Source organism: Ovis aries, chromosome 1 (genome assembly GCF_016772045.2).
Source record: "Ovis aries strain OAR_USU_Benz2616 breed Rambouillet chromosome 1, ARS-UI_Ramb_v3.0, whole genome shotgun sequence".
Classification (NCBI taxonomy): Eukaryota; Metazoa; Chordata; class Mammalia; order Artiodactyla; family Bovidae; genus Ovis; species Ovis aries.
The window spans coordinates 53,884,696-53,909,146 of NC_056054.1; the positions used below are offsets into that span (position 1 = coordinate 53,884,696).

The window sequence follows — 24,451 nt, forward strand, 5'->3', positions numbered from 1 at the left end:
GGAGTTTACTCAAACTCATGTCCATTGAGTCGGTGATGCCATCCAACCATCTCATCCTCTGTTGTCCCTTTCTCCTCCCACCTTCAATCTTTTCCAACATCAGGGTCTTTTCCAATGAGTCTGTTCTTCACATCAGGTGGCCAAAATATTGGAATTTCAGCTTCAGCATCAGTCCTTCCAATGAATATTCAGGATTTATTTCCTTTAGGATGGACTGGTTGTATCGCCTTGAAGTCCAAGGGACTCTCAAGAGCCTTCTCCAACATCGCAGTTCAAAAGCATCAATTCTTTGGCACTCAGCTTTCTTTATAGTCCAACTCTCACATTCATACATGATTACTGGAAAAACCATAGCTTTGGATTAAAGATTTACTGAGCATGGCCTCGCCCATCAGAACAAGACCTGGTTTCCCCCTCAGTCAGTCTCTCCCATCAGGAAGCTTCCATAAGCCTCTTATCCTTCTCCATCAGAGGGCAGACAGAGTGAAAACCACAATCACAGAAAACTAACCAATCTGATCACATGGAACACAGCCATGTCTAACTCAATGAAATTATGAGCCATGCTGTGTAGGGCCACCCAAACGGACGGGTCATGGTGGAGAGTTCTGACAAAATGTGGTCCGCTGGAGAATGGAATGGCAAACCACTTCAGTATTCTTGACTTGAGAACCCCATGAACAGTATGAAAAGGCAACAAGGTAGGACACTGAAAGATGAACTCCCCAGGTCAATAGGTGCCCAGTATGCTACTAGAGATCAGTGGAGAAATAACTCCAGAAAGAAGGAAGAGATGGAGCCAAAGCAAAAGAACACCCAGTTGTGGGTGTGACTGCTGATGGATGTAAAGTCCAGTGCTGTTAAGAGCAATATTGCATAGGAACCTGGAGTGTTAGGTCCATGAATCAAGGCAAATTGGAGATGGCAAACAGGAGGTGGTCAAACAGGAGACGGCGAGAGTGAACAGTGACATTTTAATGAATCAGCAAACTAAAATGGGCTGGAATGGGTGAATTTAACTCAGATGACCATTGTATCTACTACTGTCGCAAGAATCCCTTAGAAGAAATGGAGTAACCATCATAGTCAACAAAAGAGTCCAAAATGCAGTACTTGGATGCAATCTCAAAAACCACAGAATGATCTCTGTTCATTTCCAAGGCAAACCATTCATTATCACAGTAATCCAAGTCTATGCCCCTTACTAGTAATGCTGAAGAAGCTGAAGTTGAATGGTTCTGTGAAGACCTACATGACCTTCTAGAATTAACACCCCATAAAGATGTCCTTTTCATTATAGGGGACTGGAATGCAAAAGTAGGAAGTCAAGAAATAACTGGAGTAACAGGAAAATTTGGCCTTGGAGCAGAAAATGAAGCACAGCAAAGGCTAATACAGTTTTGCCAAGAGATGCACTCATCAGAGCAGACACCCTCTTCCAACAACAGAAGACTCTACACAAGGACATCACCAGATGGTCAATACTGAAATCAGATTGATTATATTCTTTGCAGCCAAAGATGAAGAAGCTCAATTCAGTCAGCAAAAACAAGACTGGGAGCTGACTGTGGCTCAGATCATGAACTCCTTATTGCCAAATTCAGACTTAAATTGGGGAAAACCACTAGACCATTCAGGTATGACCTAAATAAAATCCCTTACAATTATACAGTGGAAGTGACAAATAGATTCAAGGGATTAGGTCTGGTAGACAGACTATGGTTACCATTAAAGAATGGACCAGTGTTTCTGGATCCTTCTCTCTTTCCAGAGAAATCAGAAGCCTGCACCAGTAGGTAAAATCTCCGAGCTGGTAAACATCAGGGACTCAGTCAATTAAAGAAACCGTGCCCATGGGTTCTGCTCTGTGACTCATCAGCCCCCAGGTCTTATGCCTTGGCGCTTTCCTTCTCTTTGAATCCTCTCTCTACATAATCTCAGCCGCTCCACAGCTCCCATATCACTTCCAATGATGAAGTGTGAATGACTTTCAATTCCTTTAAATTTTTTAAGTAAAAAATTGTATATATAGATATATAATATATATATATATATATATATATACATGCTGATTTGATTCATGAAATGATTACTACGGTCCAACTAGTTAGCATACCTCATCTTTTCATTGTTGTTGCTCAGTCATGTCTGACTCTTTGCAACTCCATGGACTGCAGCATATCAGGCTTTCCTGTCCCTCACTGTCTTCCAGAGTTTGCTCTAACTCATGTCCCTTGAATAGGTATGCCATCCAACCATCTCATTGTTTGTCGCCCCCTTCTCCTCCTGCCTTCAATCTTTCCCAGCATCAGGATCTTTTCCAATGAGCCAGTTCTTCCCATCAGGTGGTCAAAGTATTGGAGCTTCAGCTTCAGCATCAGTCCTTCCAATGAATATTCAGGGTTGATTTCCTTTAGGATTGACTGCTATGATCTCTTTGCTGTTCAAGGGAGCCTCAAGGATCTTCATTACCAAAATTCGAAAGCGTCAATTCTTTGGCTTTCAGAGACGTGTTAGAAGAACTTTTATCTACAGATTCCCATCACTGCCCAGGAATCCCAGTCTTGCAGGAGGTTCCCTCTATTTGGTACTCAAACTGAGAGGAGGGTCATCCCAAAACTTCAGACTGAAGATCCACTAAGAGGGAAAACATCTTTACCGTTGTCCCAGAACACAGTAATGTCTAGCCTTCCAGTACCTCTGAAGCCAATGTATCATCTTCCCAATTAAATTTAAGGGGACAACATTTCCGAAGACCATTCTACATCTAAAACCAGTGACAGTGAGTGATCCTGGGGGGTTCTATTTCAGCTCATACCTTTGTCTGTTATCTATGGAAAGGATATTTTTAAATCTGAAAAGAAACTGAGAAATTCGAATTATGGGGAAAAGAAAGCCATACTATCACTTTTATAAAATGTCCCAATTTTGCTGTCTTTTTTGAGTATTAAGATCATTGTAGTCGTTTTATGTGTTAAATTGTCCAGTGAAAGATGCAAAATATGTACATATGGTTATACTTACCTCCCTATTTTGTATGTCAAGCCTTAAACTATTATTAAAGGTACCATTTTCAGCAAACCAAGCAACCAGTAGTAAAAGAAAATGAAAGCTATTCAATCATTATCTGAGCAGATAATGACATCCTTTGTCTATTGCCTTCTATGATCTATCAGTACTGTTTCCAGGAGCAATGACACGTCAAGAAATTTCATCCCTTGATGACACAATAACATTTCTGTTAAAAACATTTTATTAGGAAAACCAATCTTTTCTTCCTTATGAGTGGGAGTTGTTTATTTTTTAAACAAAGACCTCTTCATTCTCCCATCAATGAGGCTAGTTTTCTAATAACCTTGTTCCATTTTCAAATATTAATGTGTGACATCTCTGTTGAATGGGTTGTTTAAGACCCTTCATGTTGTAGTTTATTAAAAGAACTAAAAGAACAGTTTCTAATTAAATAAGTGGGACACAGGAACTGAAGCAGCTATATATTCAGTGAGCCTCTGTGTTCAGGTCATGTTGCTCATTTCAAAGGAACCACTTTAAAGTCTAAGGGAGGGTATCATCTGAGTACCTATCGCCACTTCCACTAGTCAGTGGTGAATCATATCCATGTTGTGGAAGTAACAAAAGCTAATTAAAGTTGGCATTGCCTTTAACAAAGCTTTCAGTAGCAGCCACCTTGACTTTCATGGGATGGAGAGACACCCCTTTATTCCACTTTCCATTCGTCCATTTCTGCAGCCACTCAGTGACCCATCTCATCATCAATCATTCACTGTTCCTATTTTCTCAGTAGAAGAGACAGCACACTCCTCCAGGTCCTCCGCTGTAGAGCACTTTAATAGAAGATCATGTATACAAAACCTTTTGGATTGTGTCTGCTTACAACTTGGAGTCAGTAGCCTGTGTTAGAAATGGGAGCTGTGACTTGTCTTCGATCTCACTCACTTTCGGCATGACCTTGGCCAAGCTATATAACTTCTCCACAGCTCATTTTCCTCTTTTCTAAAGTGATAGAGTAGGATTCTGTGAAATATTAAATTCCAAAATGTTTATGATCCTATCAGAGAGAAGTATACATTTTACTCCTGAGCTCTTTACCGCTTCCCAACACTTAAGTGCAAACTGGTCTTCCAGCTGGACCCTGAGACATCAAGTAGTTTGGCCCTAAGATACACCTTACAAAACTTTTATTTAAAAAATACTTAAAGAACAAAGATAGGAAAATTACATCTTCTACTTAAAAATTATGTATACAATTAAAGGTTCCGTATCACCCCTAGAGGCACTTTTAACACTCGTGTTGCCAAGGGTATCACCAAGAACTGAGGAGTACATGTTTATTCAACCATATGTGGCAGCTCTACAGTTCCCTTTCCAAAATGATTTGATGGGTCAACCTTCTTCATTTTGAAAATCTTTATTGTACTTAATTTTTTTTTAATTACAACACAATAAACTATGGTGTTCCTGTTTCGTACTTAGTTGGTTTGATGATAGGCTAATACTCAGTCAGTTTTGTGAACAGTAGAGGTAATGATGAGAAGAGAAGAAGAAATGAGGAAAGACTTTGTGGGGACATACTTTGGTTCTTTTTCTAAAAGAAAATACGGAAGTTGCATACCTGGGAGAGGTCTATATCTGAGAAGTGTGTGAGATACTTGACTTTTTTTTTTTAAGAAATTCATCTTCATTTAACATTACTCATTGCATGTTCTGAACAAGAGTTATTTTGCAAGGGTAAGTTTATAGTGAAGCAGAGTGGTTGCTTTCTTCACAGGTGCATAGCATTTCATGGGCAGTACTGAAGAATTCTGTCTTTCTGGCTAGTTAGGTAATATAGATTGCCCAGCAGGAAAGGCTTGTTAGATGAGGATGATAACTCAAGTGTGCTTCAGGAGCCCCATTATGAAAATTACTGGTCTAAGTGTAAGCCTTGGTAATTAATGGATAAGTAATTCAGTGTAACCTGTAATACCTAGGGGTAGAAACTCTGTATTAACAGGTTAAGTTAACCTGATTTTTCCCACTTTTAGGAACTAACGTGATCCAAAGGCTATAAGAAAAGCTCATCAGTTTCTCACGAAGTGAGCAGACTCAGCCCTTCTTTTTCTGGAACCCTTTGCTCTCCTCCCACTGCAGTTTGCTCCTATTCCTTCCTCCTCAGTCACGGCTGCTGCTGCTGCCGCTGCTGCTGCTCAGTCGCTTCAGTCGTGTCCGACTCTGTGCGACCCCATAGATGGCAGCCCGCCAGGCTCCCTGGTGTTGCACACCCCTAAGCCGCTTCTCCTCCTGCACAACCCTTATTCACCCTCATAGTTTGGGCTCACAGACTAGTTCCTTGTGAAGAATCCTACCTCCATCACCTCCTCCACTACAAGTCAGAATTAGTAGCTTTTTCCTTTTGGTTTCTGAACCTTGCTGTTGTCAAGTTAATCTCCTCCACAGGATTATTGTCTTCTTAAGGGTAGAGTGTCTAGATATCTGTGTTATCAAACCAAACTGGGGTCCGCTCCCCCAAATGCAGTAAAGCCAGTCTACTGACACTGGTCTGTGGTGAAGGAAAGTGCCATGTTTCTTGCAAGGTGATACACAAGGAGTTCAGGACAGGCTGTGCTCAAAAAGCCAAACTCCTCTATGGGTTTCAGCCAAGCAATTTTAAAGTCCAGATGAGGGAGGGGCATCCCAGCGTATGTGATCAACTCATCCCCAGTTCTCTGGTTGGTTGATGGTAAGGTAACTGGGTGATGTTACAGGGGTTAATGTTATTAATCCTTAGGCAACAGTAGGTCTGGGGGCTACATGCTCACAATCCTGAAGTAGTTAATTTCTTCCATTTGGTGGTGATTTTAGCATCTGTAAAACAACTCAGGAAATGTGAATCAGATACTATTATTTAGGTACTTCAGAGAGAAACCAGAGCAGAGAAGATGGAGGAAGGGTCTGTCTTGGGAAGGCCCTGCAGGATCCTGCCCAGTTACAGCTGCATTTTCCATCTGCAGACCAGACAGTGCCTGGCAGATGGGAAGAGTTAAAAATATTGGATAATTGAATATAATCACAAGGACAATATGGAAACCTCGTGGGAGACAGTTTACTTTAGAAACATGCACAGACAACCTCCATCCATCAGGTAACATTTGTTTTCCTAATCTTAGGTTCAAGCGACCTTGATCCTTCGATGATGTTGGACACTGGAGAGATCATTGATACAGGATCTGATTATGAAGATCAGGTAATTAAAATCTAAAAATATTTGTCTGTTTAAATGTTTTTAATTTTGGTCTTTATAAGTGTTTCACGAAAATTAGAATTACAAATCATTCTGTGAAATGATTACAGATAACTAATCATCTGTTCCATGATAAATCATACAGCTTTTAGTCATTAACTTTGGCCCTCTAACCCTCCTTTATCCACAGACTCAAAGTGGCAATTAATTAAGGGAAGATCTGTGGTCAAAAGTTATATGAGCTAGAAGTAAGGCTACATGAGGTTCTCTTGCCCAAGAATTTATCTGCGTCTCATTCTTCCCAATTATAAGCCCAGTATTTACTAACCACTGCTTACAGATTCAGGGCCCTGCTTTCTTTTTCTAACCTTTAAAAGGGACTGCTGACCAAGGACAACACAGCCAAGAAGTCACATATATTTTCTATTTGGATAAGAAATTTATCTGGGTCATTTTTTCTCAGCAGAAGAACTCTTCTTCCTGCCCTGTTTTAATGAAGCAAAATAGTTGGCAAATGATCTGACTCTCTAATTAGGCCTTATTTTTCAAAAAGTACCTTGTCTGAAACTTCATCCACCTCTCATCAATGCTCTTCTGCAGCGGCTGAAAGCCAAGTGGGCGTGTTCTCCTGGACTTTCCCCCCATTTTCAACTAATACATGTCACAAATTAAGGAAATAGACCTGACCAGTGTCCAAATGTAATGGCTGTTTCTCTGTTTCACATACGTATTCAGAAATTATTTTCACAGGCATTACGTTTCTTCCCTTACATCACAAAGCAAGGAGAAGATATTGACAAGTATTTAAAATATCTTTTAGCGTTTATTAAGCACTTCGTATATACTAAACATTGGGCTAGGTTCCTTAACTTGATTATCTCACTAATTCCCCACAACATCTCTAGGAAATAGGAATTATTATCTTTATTTCATAGATAAGAGAATTAAGACTCCAAGAGTAATTTGCATGCGGTTACACAAATAGTTTCTCAGTGGAGCTTGTGAACTCAGGGCAGTTTCCCTAAACCTGCCCTCTGCCACCCACCATCCTCAGTCTCCAAAGACAGGCCATTCAGTGATGAATTTTTGGAGCCTTTTCAGTTGCTGACTCTTAAGACCTCAGCAGAGGCAAATGCCAAACAACCACTATAAAAAGTGAGCTCACCACCTAAAATTATAGACTGCACCAAGAAATGAACCATAGCATGAAATCCAGCTGATTAAACAAATGAAGGGTTCACACCCCAAGGACTAGACAGAAGAGAAAAATCTGAAAGAAATCTTAATCAAGGAATATTTAAAATATCCAAAGAGATAAAGGGAAGATTAGAAGTCTTGAAACAAATATGGGAAAGAATGGAAAGCAAGAGGCAAAAAGGAATAGTGAGGAAGAAATAGAAATTCTAGGCACAAAAAAATATTGTCATTGCAATAGAAATCATGTCTAGTAGACTAGACACAGCTAAAAAGAGACAATGCTAGAGCTGAGAAAATTTCCTTAGAATAAAACAGAGAGCTAAAAGAGAGTTCTTCTTGTCAAAGAAAGAACTTGGGAGACACTGAGGAATGGTTAGGTCAACATGTCCTAAAAGGAGTTCCAGAAGGAGGATTGAGTGGAGGGAATAGAGCTTCGTGTTAACAGATAATGGTTGAGAATTTCACAGAGATGAGAAAAGACAAGTCCCCAGAACGAAGGAGCACATTATGTCCTGAACAGGAAAAAAAAAACCCTTCACCTATTCTTTTTTCATTTAGCAAATATTAATAGAGCACCTACTATGTGTCAGGTACTACTTTGGAATATCTAATTGTATAAAACAGACAAGGAGCGTCCATCTAGGTGGGGAAGATAGTATACAAGAAACATGTTAGTAAATGAGTAAATATCCTAGATTGATATGTGCTATGAGAAGGGGAAAAAAAAAAAAAAAAGAACAAGGTAGGAAGGTTAGGAATGCTGGAATAGGGACAGATTATAGTATTAACTAGGAGAGTCAATATTAACTAGGATGGTCTCATTAAAGAGGTGAGATTTGAGCAAAGACTTGGCATAAAATGTAAAACATAGAGAACACAAAATACTAAAGACAAAAATAAACTATTAAAAGTGAAAAGGTATTACCTAATAGTTTGGTAGGGAAGGGCAACAGATTCAATAAGTCAGGTGCTTGCCTTTTCTGAGTACCTCCAATAAGTCAGATGCTGTGTTTTATGGTTTATATACATCATTGCTCATCTTTCCAATAACTTAAGAAGGAAGCTGTGTTAAACTAAAACTCAGAGAGCTTAAATGACTTCCCAAGACCACACAGCTAACAAGTAGTAGAGTCAGGAATCAAACTATGATCAGTCTGGCACCAAAAGCTAGTTTATGCTTTCACATTTCAAATAAGGCCATTATCAAGGTCACTTACAGTCTATTGCCAATTCCACTTAATGCTTTTTCATCATCTTTCTTGACCTTTTCTCCCTTTGATCCACTCCTGTGACAGTAATGCAAAAGCAGCCACAACTCTACTTAAAAGTGTGGCTGTGTTCCAGTAAAACTTTATTTATGGTCACCGAAATTTGAATTCCACATATTTTCTTGTGATTTGACTATTGGAAAATGTAAAGCCCATTCTTAACGAAGACGCTGTTTACAGTCAGCAGAGTGGATTTGGCCTGTGGCCATTCGTTGCATTGGAGGAGGAAATGGCAGCCCACTCCAGTATTCTTGCCTGGAGAATCCCGAGGACAGAGGAGCTTGATGGGCTGCTGTCCATAGGGTCACACAGAGTTGGTCACGACTTAAGCGACTTAGCATGCATGCATGCATTAGAGAAGGAAATGGCAACCCACTCCAGTATTCTTGCCTGGAGAATCCCAGGGACGGGGAAGCTTGATGGGCTGCTGTCTATGGGGTCACACAGAGTCTGACACTACTGAAGCAACTTAGCAGCAGCAGCGTAGGTTGCTGACCATGGCTGTAAACCATCTCCACCTCTTGACACTGTCCTATTGGTTTCTAACATTTCTATAGTATTTAATACTGTTCTAAATGCTTCACATTTATTACATTTTATCCCAAGACAGTTACATGAGATTGATATCATTATCCCAATTTCACTGATAAGGAAACTGTAAAGGAATTCAGAAGTTTACTTAAAGTCACACACCTGGCAAGAGGTAAAGACAGAATTCCAACACAGCCGTCCGACTGCAGAGCTGGAATCAGGGAAGATAGATGAGGCTCTGCTTTAGTAACAAATAAAACTCAGGGGACTTCGCTGGTAATCCAGTGGCTGAGACTCCATGCTTCCGCAGCAAGGGGCATGGGCTCAGCCTCCGGTCAGGGAACTAAGATTCAGCATGCCATAAATTTCTTTTTAAAAATTTTTTAAAAAGGAAAGAAGAGCAAACTAATGGAGCTTATAGTTTTAAAACAAAAACCATCAAAATTTGAGTCTTTTCCTTCCAGAGAGACATCCAAAGGGGCCGTGGATAAGAAGGGGAAAAGCATGGGGCTGGGGGAGTGGTGAAAACTTGCTCTTAACTGCATATTTCTTCCTCCCACGATCATGAGACATCCCCTGTCACTGACTCTGCCTGTGTCTAAGGAGGCTGAAAAATGGAGCTTACTTAAGTGTTTAGTGAGCACCAAGCCAGCCTGGACTGCAAAGCTCTTGCCCCCACTGTTCTCTCTCTCACACTCCTCTCACTTCTTGGTCCACTCTTTCTTGGTTTTCTTGTGAACTCTCCTCTGTTGGTGCGTTACTTCAATATGAGCATCCCCAGCATCCTGGCAAAGGGAACCTTCGCTCCTCACTGCACACGTTATCCTTTGAGAAGCTCGACCACAGGCATGAGTTCAGCTTCATTCAGAGTCCCCTGGTGAGCTTCCAATGCCTATGTCTGCCTGCTAAACAGCACTGGTTGGATTTCCCACGTGCATCTCAAACTCAGAACGTCCAAAACTGAACTCACTGTCTTCCCCCACAAAATCTGTTCTTCCTTCTGTTTCCCCTATTTCTGTGAATGATACCACCATCCTCCCAGCTGCCCAAGCCAGAGACAAGGGCGTCTTCCTAGTCTCCTTCCTTTCTCTCCCTCCCTACAGCAGGGTGATCAGAAAGCTGGTCAGCAGGTCCGTTTTCCTGTGCAGGCGTCACTCCTTCCCTCTCCAGCTCCACCGCCGCTGCCCTGGTTTACACCCTCACCCTTCTTCCCCAGGACCGCGGAGAGTGTCCAAACCAGCCTCCCTTCCCCAGGCTCCTCGCCCACGAAAATCATCTTGCTTAAAAGCCAAGTCAGTCAGCATATCCCACTGCTTAAAACTCTTCATGGCCCTTCATTGATGTCAGAATTAAATCAGAACGCTTATCAGTAGACATGGGAACTTTCAAATTAGCCCTTACATCACCTCCTTCCCCAACTCATCCCTTGCCAATCACCAAAACACACGGCATGTGCCAGCCACACCAAGTCATTTGCAGTTCCCCTAAGCGGGGGTTGTGCTTTGTGAAGTCTCTTTCCTCCATGTGGAAGCTTCTGCAGCCCCATCACCCCTGTGCCGGATAACCTCCACTCATGGTCCATCAGGACCACACTCCTCCTCGAGGAAGCCCTTCTCGCCCCATGTCAGGCTCACCTTCTTGGGGGGCCCACGAGCCCCTGCATTCTAATATCCTCTTGCATTGTGTTCTGCTCTCCTGTTACTCAGCCAACACACAATATGTGCTCAAAAAATGCCCATTTTTTGAAAAGTCAAAAAAATGATTTCTAGTTTTTCTACTTCAAGTGTTGAAAGGAAAAAAAAAAAAAGCCTAGGCTTTAGTATCCTGTAAAATTATCCTTCAAAAATGAAAGAGAAATAAAAACTCTCAGACGGAAATTGAGGCAATTTGTTACCAGTAGACCTGCCTTGCAAGAAATGCTAAAAGAAGTTCTTTAGAGAGAATGAAAATTATATGGGTCAGAAATTCAGATCTACATAAAGAAAAGAAAAGTATCAGAGAATGGATAAGTGAAAGTAAAATAAAAACTTATTTTTCTTATTCTTAATTGATCTAACAGATAATGACAAGTTAAAAACAATAATAGCCACAACGTATTTTATTATGTATGTTTACATATTAGTGAAATGAATGACAACAAAGGATGGAAGGGAGGAATGAGGAATATTTTGTTATTATAAGGTACTTGTACTGTCTGCTTATTTGAAAGTGGATTTGGATTAGTTTAAATGGGTATTGCAATTTCTAGAGCAACCACTTTTTAGGGAGAGGGTGGGATGATTTTGGAAAATGGCATTTAAACATGTATACTATCATGTAAGAAATGAGTCGCCAGTCTAGGTTCGATACAGGATACAGGACACTTGGGGCTGGTGCACTGGGATGACCCACAGAGATGATATGGGGAGGGTGGTGGGAGAGGGGTTCAGGATTGGGAACTCATGTACACCTGTGGCAGATTTATGTCAATGTATGGCAAAACCAATACAGTATTGTAAAGTGAAAAAAATAATAAATTTAAAAATTAACACTTATATCCTGTATTTAAAATAGATAGCCAATGGGAATTTGCGTATGGCTCAGGAAACTCAAACAGGGGCTTTGTATCAACCTAGAGGGGTGGGATGGGGCTGGAGATGGGAGGGAGATTCAAAAAGGAGGGGATATATGTATACCTATAGTTGGTTCATGTTGAGGTTTGACAGAAAACAACAAAATTTTGTAAAGCAATTATCCTTCAATTAAAAAAATAAATTAAAAAAAGAAACATAATTGATATGCTAAGGAAGGAGTGAAAATGGAATCATATAAAATGCTTAACTAAAGATACAAAGGCAGAAAAAGTTTGGAGATTAAAAGAAGCAGCAAAGAACATGGGCGATATATAGAAAATAGTAACAAATGCTAGATGAATCCAGTTAAATCAGCAGACACTTTAAATATCAGTGATCTAAATACTCCAATTAAAAGACAGATTTTCAAAACCAATCAAAAAAAGACCAGCCACATGCTGTCTTCATTATTGTTCAGTCACTAAGTCATGTCTGACTCTACTACATCCCCACAGACTGTAGCCTGCCAGGTTCCTCTGTCCATGGCATTTTCCAGGCTAGCATACTGGAGTGGGTTGCCATTTCCTTCTCCAGGGAATATTCCCAACCAAAGGATCAAATCCGCATCTCCTATATTGCAGGCAGATTTTAAATTTACCGCTGAGCCACAGGGAAGCCCACATGCTATCTGCAAGAAACTTTTCTTAAATATAAGGATACATATAGATTAACAAAAAGGAATAGAGAAAGATGTATCTTTTAGCACTAAATAAAAGAAAGCAAAAATAGCTATATTAATTTCAGACAGGGCAAATTTCAAAGCAAGAAAACTTATCAGGCATAAAGAAGAGTGGTACCTGATGATAATGGGGTCAATACTCCAAGAAGACATAACCAATTTATAGTGTATATGCTGCTAACAACAGAGTGTTTCTAGACTCATCATTTGCCCAAGCCTTTGGTCCCATTCTTTCCATCTGCCCTCGAACTTTTACTCCATTAACTGGTACTGCTTCATCTTTCTAAAAGCTCTCATCTTCACAGTATCTTTCTTCTCTATCTACCAACCCACGCACCATCCCCACTTGGAAGGAAGAAGGCCATTAACATTGCCAAATGTCATAGAAAGGCCACACTGGATACTGTCTTTCCTCTACCCTTTCCTTCAGCACTAAATTTGGCTAAAGAGAAGTCAGCTCCCCTGCTTCTATGCCCTCACCCCTCATTCTGTCCTATAAACCAGTTTCTGCCTATTTGTTCCCCTAAGAGAGCTTTAGAAGTCATCTCATTACTGCCAAGTCAGGAGAATATTTCCTAGTTCCTACAATGTCTGGGGCTCAAGACACCAGCTTGCATTTCTTTCTCAAAACACTTGGGTGCCTTGGTTTATGCCACTCTGTGGCCATTATTTCTCTACCTCCTTCTCCCAGCATGGTTTTCCTTACTCTGCCCTCCCTTTAAAATAGTGTGTTCACCCAGTTCCTTTTTTTGTTGTTTGTTTAATGCCAGCTTTCAAGGAAGGAAGAATATGTTTAACACTGTTACATACTCATTCTGTTTAAAAACCATCCAGATGACTTAAAGGCTGTGTCAGGAGTGGGAGGATCCCTCTTCTCACACCACACAACTGCTTCAGCTAAGCCCATGACTTCACCTTTTTAAATTATTCATTCAACTCATATAGAGAATATTTGATGTGCCAGACTCTTATGTGAGTTACTGAAAATATACAGTGAGCAAAAGAAGATACCGTTCCTACTCTCATTGCTCTTACAGGTAGAAATAGATAATAGAATAATCACATAAATAGAAAATTAAAACTGTGCTGTTTGGGAGAAGAAGTACATAGTGCCATGTGTGTGCTCAAGTGGGATTTACCCCAGGGATGCAAGAATTTTTCAGTATCCACAACCAATCAGTGTGATACACCACATCAACAAATTGAAGAATAAAAATTATATGATCATCTCAACAGATGCAGGAAAAGCTTTTGACAAAATTCAACAGACATTTATGATTAAAAAAAAAACTCTTCAGAAAGTGGGCACAGAGGGAACCTACTTCAACATAATAAAGGCCATATATAACAAACCTACAGTTAACATCCTACTGAACTATGAAAAGCTGAAAACATTTCCTCTAAGACCCAGAACAGGACAAGAATGTCCACTCTTACCACTTTTATTCAATATAGTTTTGGAAGTCCTAAACATGGCAATCAGAGACGAAAAAAGAAATAAATGGAATCCAAACTGAAAAAGAAGTAAAACCGTTATTGTTTGCAGATGACATGATACTATACATAGAATATCCTAAAGATGCTACCAGAACTGCTACTAGAGCTCATCAATGAATTTGCTCAAGTTGCAGAATACAAAACTAATACAAAGAAATCTTTTGCATTTCTATACACTAACAATGAAAGATCAGAAAGAGTAATTAAGGAAACAATCCCATTTACCATCTCATCAAAAAGAATAAAATACCTAAGAAAAAAACTACCTAAGGAGGCAAAAGACATATGCTCAGAAAACTATAAGATACTGATGAAAGAAATAAAAGATGACACAAACAGATGGAGAGATATATTATGTTCTTGGTTGGAAGAATCAATGTTGTCAAAATGATTATACTACACAAGGCAATCTACAGATTCAGTGCAATCCCTATCAAATTACCACTGGCATTTTTCACAGAACTAGAACTTAAAAATCTTAAAATTGTATGGAGACACAAATTGACCCAAAATAACCAAGGCAATCTTGAGAAAGAAAAACTGAGCTGGAAGAATCAGCTCCCTGACTTTGGACTATACTACAAATCTACAGTCATCAAAACAGTATAGTACTGGCACAAAAACAGGAATATAGACCAATAGAACAGGATAAAAAGCCCAGAAATAACCCCCACACACCTATGGTCAATTAATGTCTGACATAGAAAGCAAGACCATACAATGGAGAAAAGACAGTCTCTACAATAAATTGTACTAGGAAAACTGGAAGGCTATTTGTTAAAAAAAAAAAAAAATTCGAGCATTTTTTAATACCATACACAGAAACAAACTCAAAATGGATTAAAGATCTAAATGTAAGACCAGAGACTATAAAACTCTTAGAGAGAAACATAAGCAGAACACTCTTTGACATAAATCACAGCAATATCTCTTTCAATTTGTCTCCTACTGACAAAGTTTCATATAGTCAAAGCTGTGGTTTTTCCAGTGGCCATGTATGGATGTGAGAGTTGGACCATAAAGAAGGCTGAGCACCAAAGATTGATACTTTTTAACTGTGGTGTTGGAGAAGACTCTTGGGAGTCCCTTGGACTGCAAGGAGATTGAACCAGTCAATCCTAAAGGAAATCAATCTGGAATATTCATTGGAGGAACTCATGCTGAGGCTGAAGCTCCAATACTTTGGGCACCTGATGCAAAGGGCCGACTCATTTGAAAAGACCCCGATGCTGGGAATGATTGAAAGCAGGATGGGAAGGGGATGACAGAGGAAAAGATGTTTGGATGACATCACCAATTCAATGGACATGAGTTTGAGCAAGCTCTGGGAGATGGTGAAGGACAGGGAAGCCTGGCGTGCTGCAGTCCATGGGGTTAAAAAGAGTCAGACATGACTGAGGGGCTGAACAACAAAAAGTAATGGAAATAAAAACAAACTAAAAAAATGGAGCCTAATTAAACTCAAAAATTTTTGCATAGCAAAAGAAACCATTAAAAAAATAAAAAAATAAAACAAGAAGACAACCCACAGAATGGGAGAAAATATTTGCAAATGATGTAAGCAACAAGGGGTTAATCTCCAAAATTTACAAATAGCTCATGTGGCTCAATATCAAAAACACAAACAACCCATTCAAAAAATAGACAAAAGATCTAGACATTTTTCCAAAGGAGGCTGGCCAAGAGGCACATGAAATGATTCTCAACATCACTAGTTATTAGAGAAATGCAAGTCAAAACTATGAGATACCATCTCACACAAATCAGAATGGCCATCATCAAAAATTCTACAAACAATAAATGCTGGAGAGGGTGTGGAGAAAAGGGAACCCTTCTATACTGTTGGTGGGAATGTAAATTGGTACAGCCACTATGGAGAACAATATAGAGATTCCTTAAGAACTGAAAACAGAGCTCCTTATGATCCAGCCGTCCCACTCCTAGACATTTATCTGGAGTAAAACACCATCCATAAGAATACATGCACCCCAATGCTCATTGCAGCTCTGTTTACACTATCCAAGACACAGAAGCAACTTAAATGTTCATTGACAGATGAATGGATAAAGAAGTCATGGTACATATATACAATGAGTATTACTCAGCCATAAAAAAGAATGAAGTAATGCCATTTTCAGAAACATGAATGGACCCGGAGATTATCATACTAAGTGAAGTAAGTCAGAGAAAGACAAATATCATATGCTATCACTTATATGCTGAATCTTAAAAAAAAATGATACATTTGAAATTATTTACCAAACAGAAACAGACTCAAACACTTAGAGAATAAACTTGGGGGAAGGGTTGGGGGAGGGGTGGATTGGGAGTTTAGGGTTGACATGTACAAACTACATTTAAAATAGATAACCAAGGACTTTGCTGGTGACACAATGGATAGAAATCCACCTGTCAGTGCAGGCGATATGGGATCAATCCCTGCTCTGGGGAAATTCCACATGCCACAGAGCGTGCACCACAACCACCTCAACTGTGCTCTAGAGCCTGTGATGAAGCCCACATGCTTAGAGCTCGTGCTGTGCAACAAGAGAAGCCAGGACAATGAGAAGGCCACGCATCGCAACAAAGAGTAGACCCGCTTACTGCAACTAGAGAAAGCCTGTATGCAACGACGAAGACCCAGTGTAACTAACTAAATAAACAAATAATTTCAAATAATTGAATAGATAACCAGCAAGGACCCTACTGTATAACACAGGAAACTCTGCTTAATGCTCTGTAACAACCTAAATGGGGAAAGAATTTGAAAAAGAATAGATACATGTATATGTATAACTGAATCACTTTGCTGTACCCCTGAAACAAACACAACATTGGTAATCAACTATACTTCAATATAAAATAAACTTAAAATATTGAGTACATGGTATAGCACATAGATATGGTCAGTGAGGTGAGGAGAAGCTTTTCTAAGGCAAGCAATGCTTGAGTTAAGATCTGAAAAATGAGCTAAGAGGTCCCAGGTATGTGTGAGAAAGTGAAAGAACTGGAAAGTTTGAGGGGTACAGGGATGTTCAGAAAGAGGAATAGCCTGTATAAGCAGGAAGAAGCATGGCATCTGGAAGGCCAGTGTGACTAGACTGTAAGGTAAAGGAGAAGTGGGTGTGAGATGAGCCTGGAGAGGGGGGCTTTGTAGAGCAGATGCTGTGCTGTGCTAAGTCGTTTCAATCAGGTCCGACTCTTTGCAATCCTGTGGACCATAGCCCACCAGCCTCCTCTACCTATGGAATTATCCAGGCAAGAGCACTGGAGTGGGTTGCCATTTCCTTCTCCAGGGGATTGAACTGACCCAGTAATTGAACCTGCATCTCTTACGTCTCCTGCACTGGCAGCGGATTCTTTACCACTAGAGCAAGTAGGTGTTTTGATTTTATCCTAAGAGCAATGGGAAGCACTAAAGAATTGTTTTGTTTTGTTTGAGGTAGAGAAGGGTATGTTAACATTTTATTTGTGTTTTTTAAAAAAAGATTGTTCTCACTGCAATGTGAAGAACACTTTGGAGGAAGGCAAGAATGGCTCTAGGAAGTCTAAGGGAATGCTCAGTGATCCAGACAAAGAGACCATGAATGGTACCTTACAGTGGAGTCCTGGAGGAGGTGGACAGAGAGTGATGAATCTGGGAGGTACTTGTCAGGTAAAATCAACAGGACTTCAGGTTGGGATGGAAATGAGAGCCAAAGGGGAATGAGCTGTTGAAGATGATGCGTGCGTTTTTAACTTGTACCGCTGGCTGGTGACTTTCACTGAGAAAAAACACTAAGAAAACACCAGTTCTATAAGGAAAGAGCATGAGTGTAATTTTAGTTAGATATGCTAAGTTTAAGTGCTTTGATGTATCCAAGGAGAGAATTCTAGTGAAGAATTAAAAACACAGGTCTGGTGCTTAGAGGAAAAATCTGGGCTGGGCATATAAATTTGTGAGCTTCCGAATATAGGTAGAGCTTGAAACTAAGTGGAGATGAGATACTTGGAGAAAAAGATCAGAACTGAGAAGAGAAGAGGATCTAAAGCTGAGCAATGAGTAAATTGAAAGGCTGGGTAGCGGAGGTGAAGTGAAACTCATTCAGTTGTGTTGGATTCTCTGAGACCTCAAAGACTGTAGCCTGCCAGGCTCCTCTGTCCATGGGATTCTCCAGTTAGGGCAAGAAGAGGCAGCAAAAAAGATGTGAAAGAAGTTGTTAATGAGACAGGAGCAAAATCAGCAGAATGTGGTACTCTAAAAGCCAAAGGGAACAGTATTTCAAAGAGCAGAGAGTGTTAAGTGTTGATTCGAAGATTAAGAGAAGGGAGGATGGAAAATGTCCATTGTATATAGAAACCTGGAAGACATTGTTGGCCTTCCAAAGAGCTACTGGGGATGCAGTCTTGTTTGTTTGTAATAGAAGACACTTGAACGTGTTTAAAAACTCGTAGAACAGATCCACTCATTCATTAGCTGGAAAATAGACAAGAGAGGGGGAGCCTCCTCTGAAAGCAGGAGGAACTAAAACACAGGGTTTTGTTTTGTTGTTGTTGTTGTTTTCCTTGTTTCTTTTTTTTTTTTTTACTTTACAATATTGTATTGGTTTGCAGAGATGGAGTGGGACTTGCCTGGTGGTCCAGTGGTTAAGACTCTGCACTCTCACTGCAGGTGGACCAGGTCAGTTCCTGGTGGGGGAACTAGATCCCACATGCTGCAACTGAGAGTTCGAGTGCTGCAATGAAGTGCAACCATAAATAAATACGTAAAAAATAAAATTTACAAAGAAAAAAAAAGCACAGGTGGAGAAACTGGGGTTAGAAGAGGGACCACATGCATGGATATCGATCAGATAGGAGTATGGGTTTGAATGTTTAATGGTAGGACGTTGATGAGGCAAAACCATCTATTAAGAGTCCAAGATTTGAAGTAGAGGACTGAAATATTGTGTAGTCCCTCAAAGCATGAACTAAGGAAACCTAACAGGATTTGACTCATATAGCGACTGAGAGCCCATTTGACATTAGTGCCTGGAACTTTGTTTTGACCAAGTGATCCTCTTAACTTTTTCCATTTGTTTAGCAAATGTTACTTGGGTGTCCCAGAGGTGCCAGACACTCTTCTTTGCACTAAAGATACAGAGGAAACTGTGGAACTCCCACAAGGCACAGGAATTGTCCATAGTTCACTTCATGCAATAATAGAGTTTTACCAAATTTATTGACACTAACAGATCAGAGCATTAGCAGCATAAAAGATGGTGGACCAAGAATAGAAAGGGAAGTGGACAGATGACAGGGGGAAAAGCCCAGAGGAACTGGAAGTACATTCATCTTCTTTAAAAATATAACTCTATGTCACAAATTCAAACCAGCTCTCCATTAAAAAGAATAGTTGATCTTAGCAATCCTATAGGATCATTTCAAATCCTCTTCTTCTTCCTTCTCTTATAATTAGAGTACACATTCATTTCTTGCCTATCCCACTGAACACCCAAAGCACTTGAGGTTTACGCCCTGTCTGAGCACTTGATGCGAAACTTTGTATTCCACCATGCGCTCACTCACACTGCTCCCTGCGTGTCTCCTACATGCATCCATCATGAGAAAGAGCGTGACTGTGCAGCCAGACAGACTCAGTTCAAACTTAGTTCAAACTCAGGAGCATACCTATGGGTTGCAGGTTACTTAACCACTTCAAGCCTGAGTTTCTTCATCTATAAAAATGGGCATAATACCCCGAGGCTATTTGGATCAAAAGAGATGATCTGTGTAAAAGCACCTGACACAGTAGGCCATTTTCTCTTCTTCTTTCCTTCTTGAGAGTGGGTCCCTGTCTTGTACTTCTTTTGTGTCTACTGTACTGTGGCAGGGACAGTGTCAAGACCAAAATAGACTCATGGACTAAAATCACAGTGCCACATTCCCTGGTCAGAACAAATAGCAGACTTCAATGTGTGTGTCAATTTCAAAAAGAACTTCCATAGTTATCTTCAGCTTCTAGATTAAGAAATATTATACTAAGTCAAAACCTGTGTTAGGTTGCATGGGTAAAACTGTTTTAAAGTAGCGCCCTTCCTACGGATGAAGCTCCTTCCAAAGCAGATACAGAGACACAGATGTAAAGGACAATCATGTGGACCCAGGGGGAAAAGGGAGAATGGGGTGAGTTGGGAGGTCGGGACTGACATGAACACACTACTGTGCGCTGTTGTGCTCGATCACTTCAGTTGGGTAGCCCTCCAGGCTCCTCTGTCCATGCGATTCTCCAGGCAAGAATACTGGAGTGGGTTGCCATGCCCTCCTCCAGGCCATCTTTCCCACCCAGAAAGTGAACCCGCATCTCTTATGCCTCCTGCGTTTCAGGCGGGTTCTTTACCACTAGCTCTACCTGGGAAGCTTGAAAACCTACTGTATAGCACAGGGAACTCTACTCAGTACTCTGTGGTGACTAAATGAGAAGGAAATCAAAAAAAAAGAGGGAATATAAGTGGACATACAGCTGATTCACTCTGCTGTTCAGCAGAGATGAACACAACATTGTAAGGCAACTATACTCCAATAAGAAAATTTTTTAAATAAAATAGTGCCATTTCCAAAGCAGTTTATTTCAGCAGCACAGCACTGGTCATAATTTGATGCTTTATCAAGTTGTAACTGCCACCCTGAGCCCTGTTCTCATGGGTAAGTCAGGTTTCTGTAGCAAGTCCTACAAGAACTGATTGACGCTGGGAATCTGGAATGGCAAGTTTTACCTCTCAGCTCTGCAGCAAGCACCTGTACTTGACAATGAATACTATTGGTGGCCTATTGGAAGGATGAAAGCAGGCGTTTTGGAGAGGGAAAAGGAACAAGGTCATAAAGATGTGTCTAGCTTTCCCCATGGAGAAGGAAATGGCAACCCACTCCAGTATTATTGCCTAGAGAATCCTGGGGTCAGAGAGTCGCACAGAGTCGGACATCACTGAAGCGACTTAGCATGTGTGCATGCATTGGAGAAGGAAATGGCAACCCACTCCAGTATTCCTGCCTGGAGAATCCCAGGGACAGAGGAGCCTGGTAGGCTGCTGTCTATGGGGTCGCACAGAGTCAGACACATCTGAAGCGACTTGGCAGCAGCAGCAACAGCAGCTTTCCCCAATTACTAAAACAGAAATATCTGCATCAGGTTTAGGCAGCCAGCCCTTCCTGTCTCCATGAACCACGGACAGTTTGCAGCTAATTGATTCTGTAAGAAGAAAGACAAGTCCCATTTTCAAATCCCTTTAACTGTATAAGGATGCATTTTCACTATTCTACACTGCAAATTCAGGGATGTCCTTCATATTTTCGGTATAGATATTAAACACTAAACAGCAGCATTCTGTCGCTTAGGTTACCAATTCTAAAACAGGAGTTCAATATATTTCCACGCTCTGAGACATAAAAGTGAATGCCTCATCATAGGACTGAAGGAGAAATCTCTGCAGAAGGAAATAAGAATTGATAGAATCCCTTATTTTAAAGCAACAGGATATATTCCAGGGGTAAAAACATATGAAAGATTGATCAGTAGAGACTGTTTTTCCCTTTTCAAAAGCCCTATTATTCTTATTAGACAGGTTTTTATAATTAATTTCATGGGCTCCTGTGACATCTTATTAACCAAAATAACCTTGAATGCCCTGTCATTCTGAAGGCAAATAAAAATATTTGTGATAGCACAATAGTGCCTCTGCATGATAAAGGAAAGAAAATAGAACTCATGTGTGACTCGTCATCTGATGTGCCTTGGAGCCTTAAATGACAGGAAATTGTCATTAATGGGAAACCAAATAACCTGGGAATATAAGGTGTTTACAGAAGCAAGGCTGGGAACAGTACCCAAACCCTGAAAACCCAACCTAAGAGCAAACACAGGCCTACACAGACTTAAAGATCAGTGGCAGGAAAGGAGTGTGATGAGGTGATGAGGTTGCCCTTTGCTCCTTGGAGCTGGTTACCAAGGAACAGAGTTACCATTGTCCCCCTACTGATGAATTATCTTTTTCTGCAGGTTTTGGGAATTTTTGTGTTAAATCCATTGTTTTGTTAGGAATGGTGATTGTGGCTAAGTAAGTAAAGGCCCCAAGCTTTGAGTCCCGGATGGGTTTGAGTTCTGGTTCTACCACTGAGTGGCTTTGTGATACTGACACGTCCAGTTACTTCTCTGAGCCTCAGTTGCCAAATGTATAGAATGAAGAAAATAATGTGAAGATTAAAGAACTAATTTATGTCAAGCCATTCTATCAGATATAAAAGGGCTGAACCTGTAGTTATGCAAACATAAAGCCTTAACATGATGATTATTTACTGTAAGTTTCTCATAACCTCTTTTGAATGTAGATAGAAAATACTATATAGAACAACAGCTTTACTATTCAGGAGTTTGGAAGGACCCTTCCCTTCAAAAATACATGAAATAATAGCACAGATAGGAAAAGAATAATAAAATAGTAAAAACTGACTTGGGATTCCAGTGCCATCCTGAAAGCTTTCAGCAGACTTGCCTTCCTTTTGCCAGCTCTATTCCTGTTTCTGACATAGCACTGGTCACATGTGTTATGGCCACTTGTGTACATGTCTTTCTCCCCGGTAGATGATACCTAGGCACCTGGACAATGTCCACTTCACTATAATTCTTCAATCCTTGCATGATGCTTGACAAAGCTCATGCATGTGTGCATGCATGCTGTCACTTCAGTCATGCCGGCTCTTTTTGACCCTATAGACTACAGGCTTCTCTGTCCATGGACCTCTCTAGGCAAGAATACTAGAGTGGGCTGCCATGCCCTCCTCCAGGGGATCTTCTGATCAAGGGATCGAATACATGTCTCTTGCATTGGCAGGCAGGTTCTTCACCACTAGCACCACCTGGGAAGCCCTGCTTGACAAAGTATAGGAGGGCAATTCAGAAATATTTTCTCCACGAACAAAATAAAGAAAAATCTCAAAGGGAAATATAATGAAGAAGTCTGTCATTCTATAAACTATAAACAGAGAACAGGGATTTTGAAAAATTACATGTAATAATATAAACAGAGAACAGGGATTTTAAACAATTACATGCAATGATGAAATTCTTTAAATTTATATGTTTTCAAGGAAGGTAGCCAGGATGCTGAGGTATCTAAAAACTATCAGATGAGAAGTGGTGGGAGGATCTAGAAATATCTAAGTGGAGAAGCACATTTTCCTGAGAGCATGGCCTGTCCACTCCATGGTGGGTGGGGTTTGTGGTCTGGTTCACAGCTATTTCCAATGCCTTGCACAGCACCTGACTCATGCTCAATGAAAAACTGTTTGGTGAAGAAATCCTGTCATCTATAAGGGACTGTATCATTTTAGAAGAGGGAATTAGACTTCTGTATTATCTATTGGAGAAGGCAATGGCAAAGAATCGTATCCTAGAGATACAGGTTACCAAGATGGAATTTAGATCTTTGTAGGAAAGAGTTTTCTAGCCATGGTTATCCACATGGATACCTCACTGATGATATTCAAACAAACTCTAGGTAGCCATTCTTCAGAGGTGCTAAAAAAAAAAAAAGTGATTTTTGTACTGGGTAGAAAAATGATATGCCTCCTAAGGTTTTTCCAGTAGTCATGTATGGATGTGAGAGTTGGACTATAAAGAAAGCTGAGTGCCAAAGAATTGATGCTTTTGAACTGCAGTGTTGGAGAAGACTCTTAAGAGTCCCTTGGACTGCAAAGAGATCCAACCAATCCATCCTAAAGGAGATCAGTCCTGGGTGTTCATTGAAAGGACTGATGTTGAAGCTGAAAGTCCAATACTTTGGCCACCTGATGCAAAGAGCTGACTCATTGGAAAAGACCCTGATGCTGGGAAAGATCGAAGGCGGGAGGAGAAGGTGATGACAGAGGATGAGATGGTTGGATGGCATCATCGACTCAATGGAGATGAGTTTGGGTAAACTCCAGGAGTTGGTGATGGACAGGGAGGCCTGGAGTGCTCCATGGGGTCACAAAGAGTCGGACACTACTGAGCTACTGAACTGAACTGAAGGCCCTTTCCATCTCTGAGTCTGTTTGTTTAAGAAAAGGCCAAAGTGTGTGTGTGTATATAGCATCAATTCCTACTATTATTATCCTAGAAATATTTAACTATCATCCCGACTAGCCTGTTTCAGTAGCTAAAATCCTATCACTATGTAATCTAAAGGAGGAGTGATACTGTATCACTAGAAAGTCTCTCTCAATTTTTTCATCATTAGCGTATATCATTTAATCAGATGTACCTAACTGCAGCTGAGTAAAATTTCCATTGTCTTAGAACATTGTTAATTGTACAATCCTTCTCAGGCTTAATTTCAGATGAGTAAAATTGTATTATGAAGTGTCAAAAATCACGGCAGTCTTCTTTTTTAATCCTATTAGAAGAAGTAGAAATGGGCTTTCTTAATGGCTC

The 24,451-nt window shown here is 40.4% G+C and overlaps 1 protein-coding gene across 2 annotated transcripts in view; it reads left to right on the forward strand.

Moving 5' to 3' along the window:
- AK5 (adenylate kinase 5) overlaps positions 1-24,451 on the forward strand; it is a 272,560-nt gene that overhangs the window by 141,985 nt on the left and 106,124 nt on the right. For both annotated transcript variants that reach the window (XM_004002092.6, XM_042249944.2), the window contains exon 8: positions 6,168-6,244. In XM_004002092.6, the coding sequence (XP_004002141.4) occupies positions 6,168-6,244 (77 nt within the window). The remainder of the gene's footprint in view (positions 1-6,167; positions 6,245-24,451) is intronic.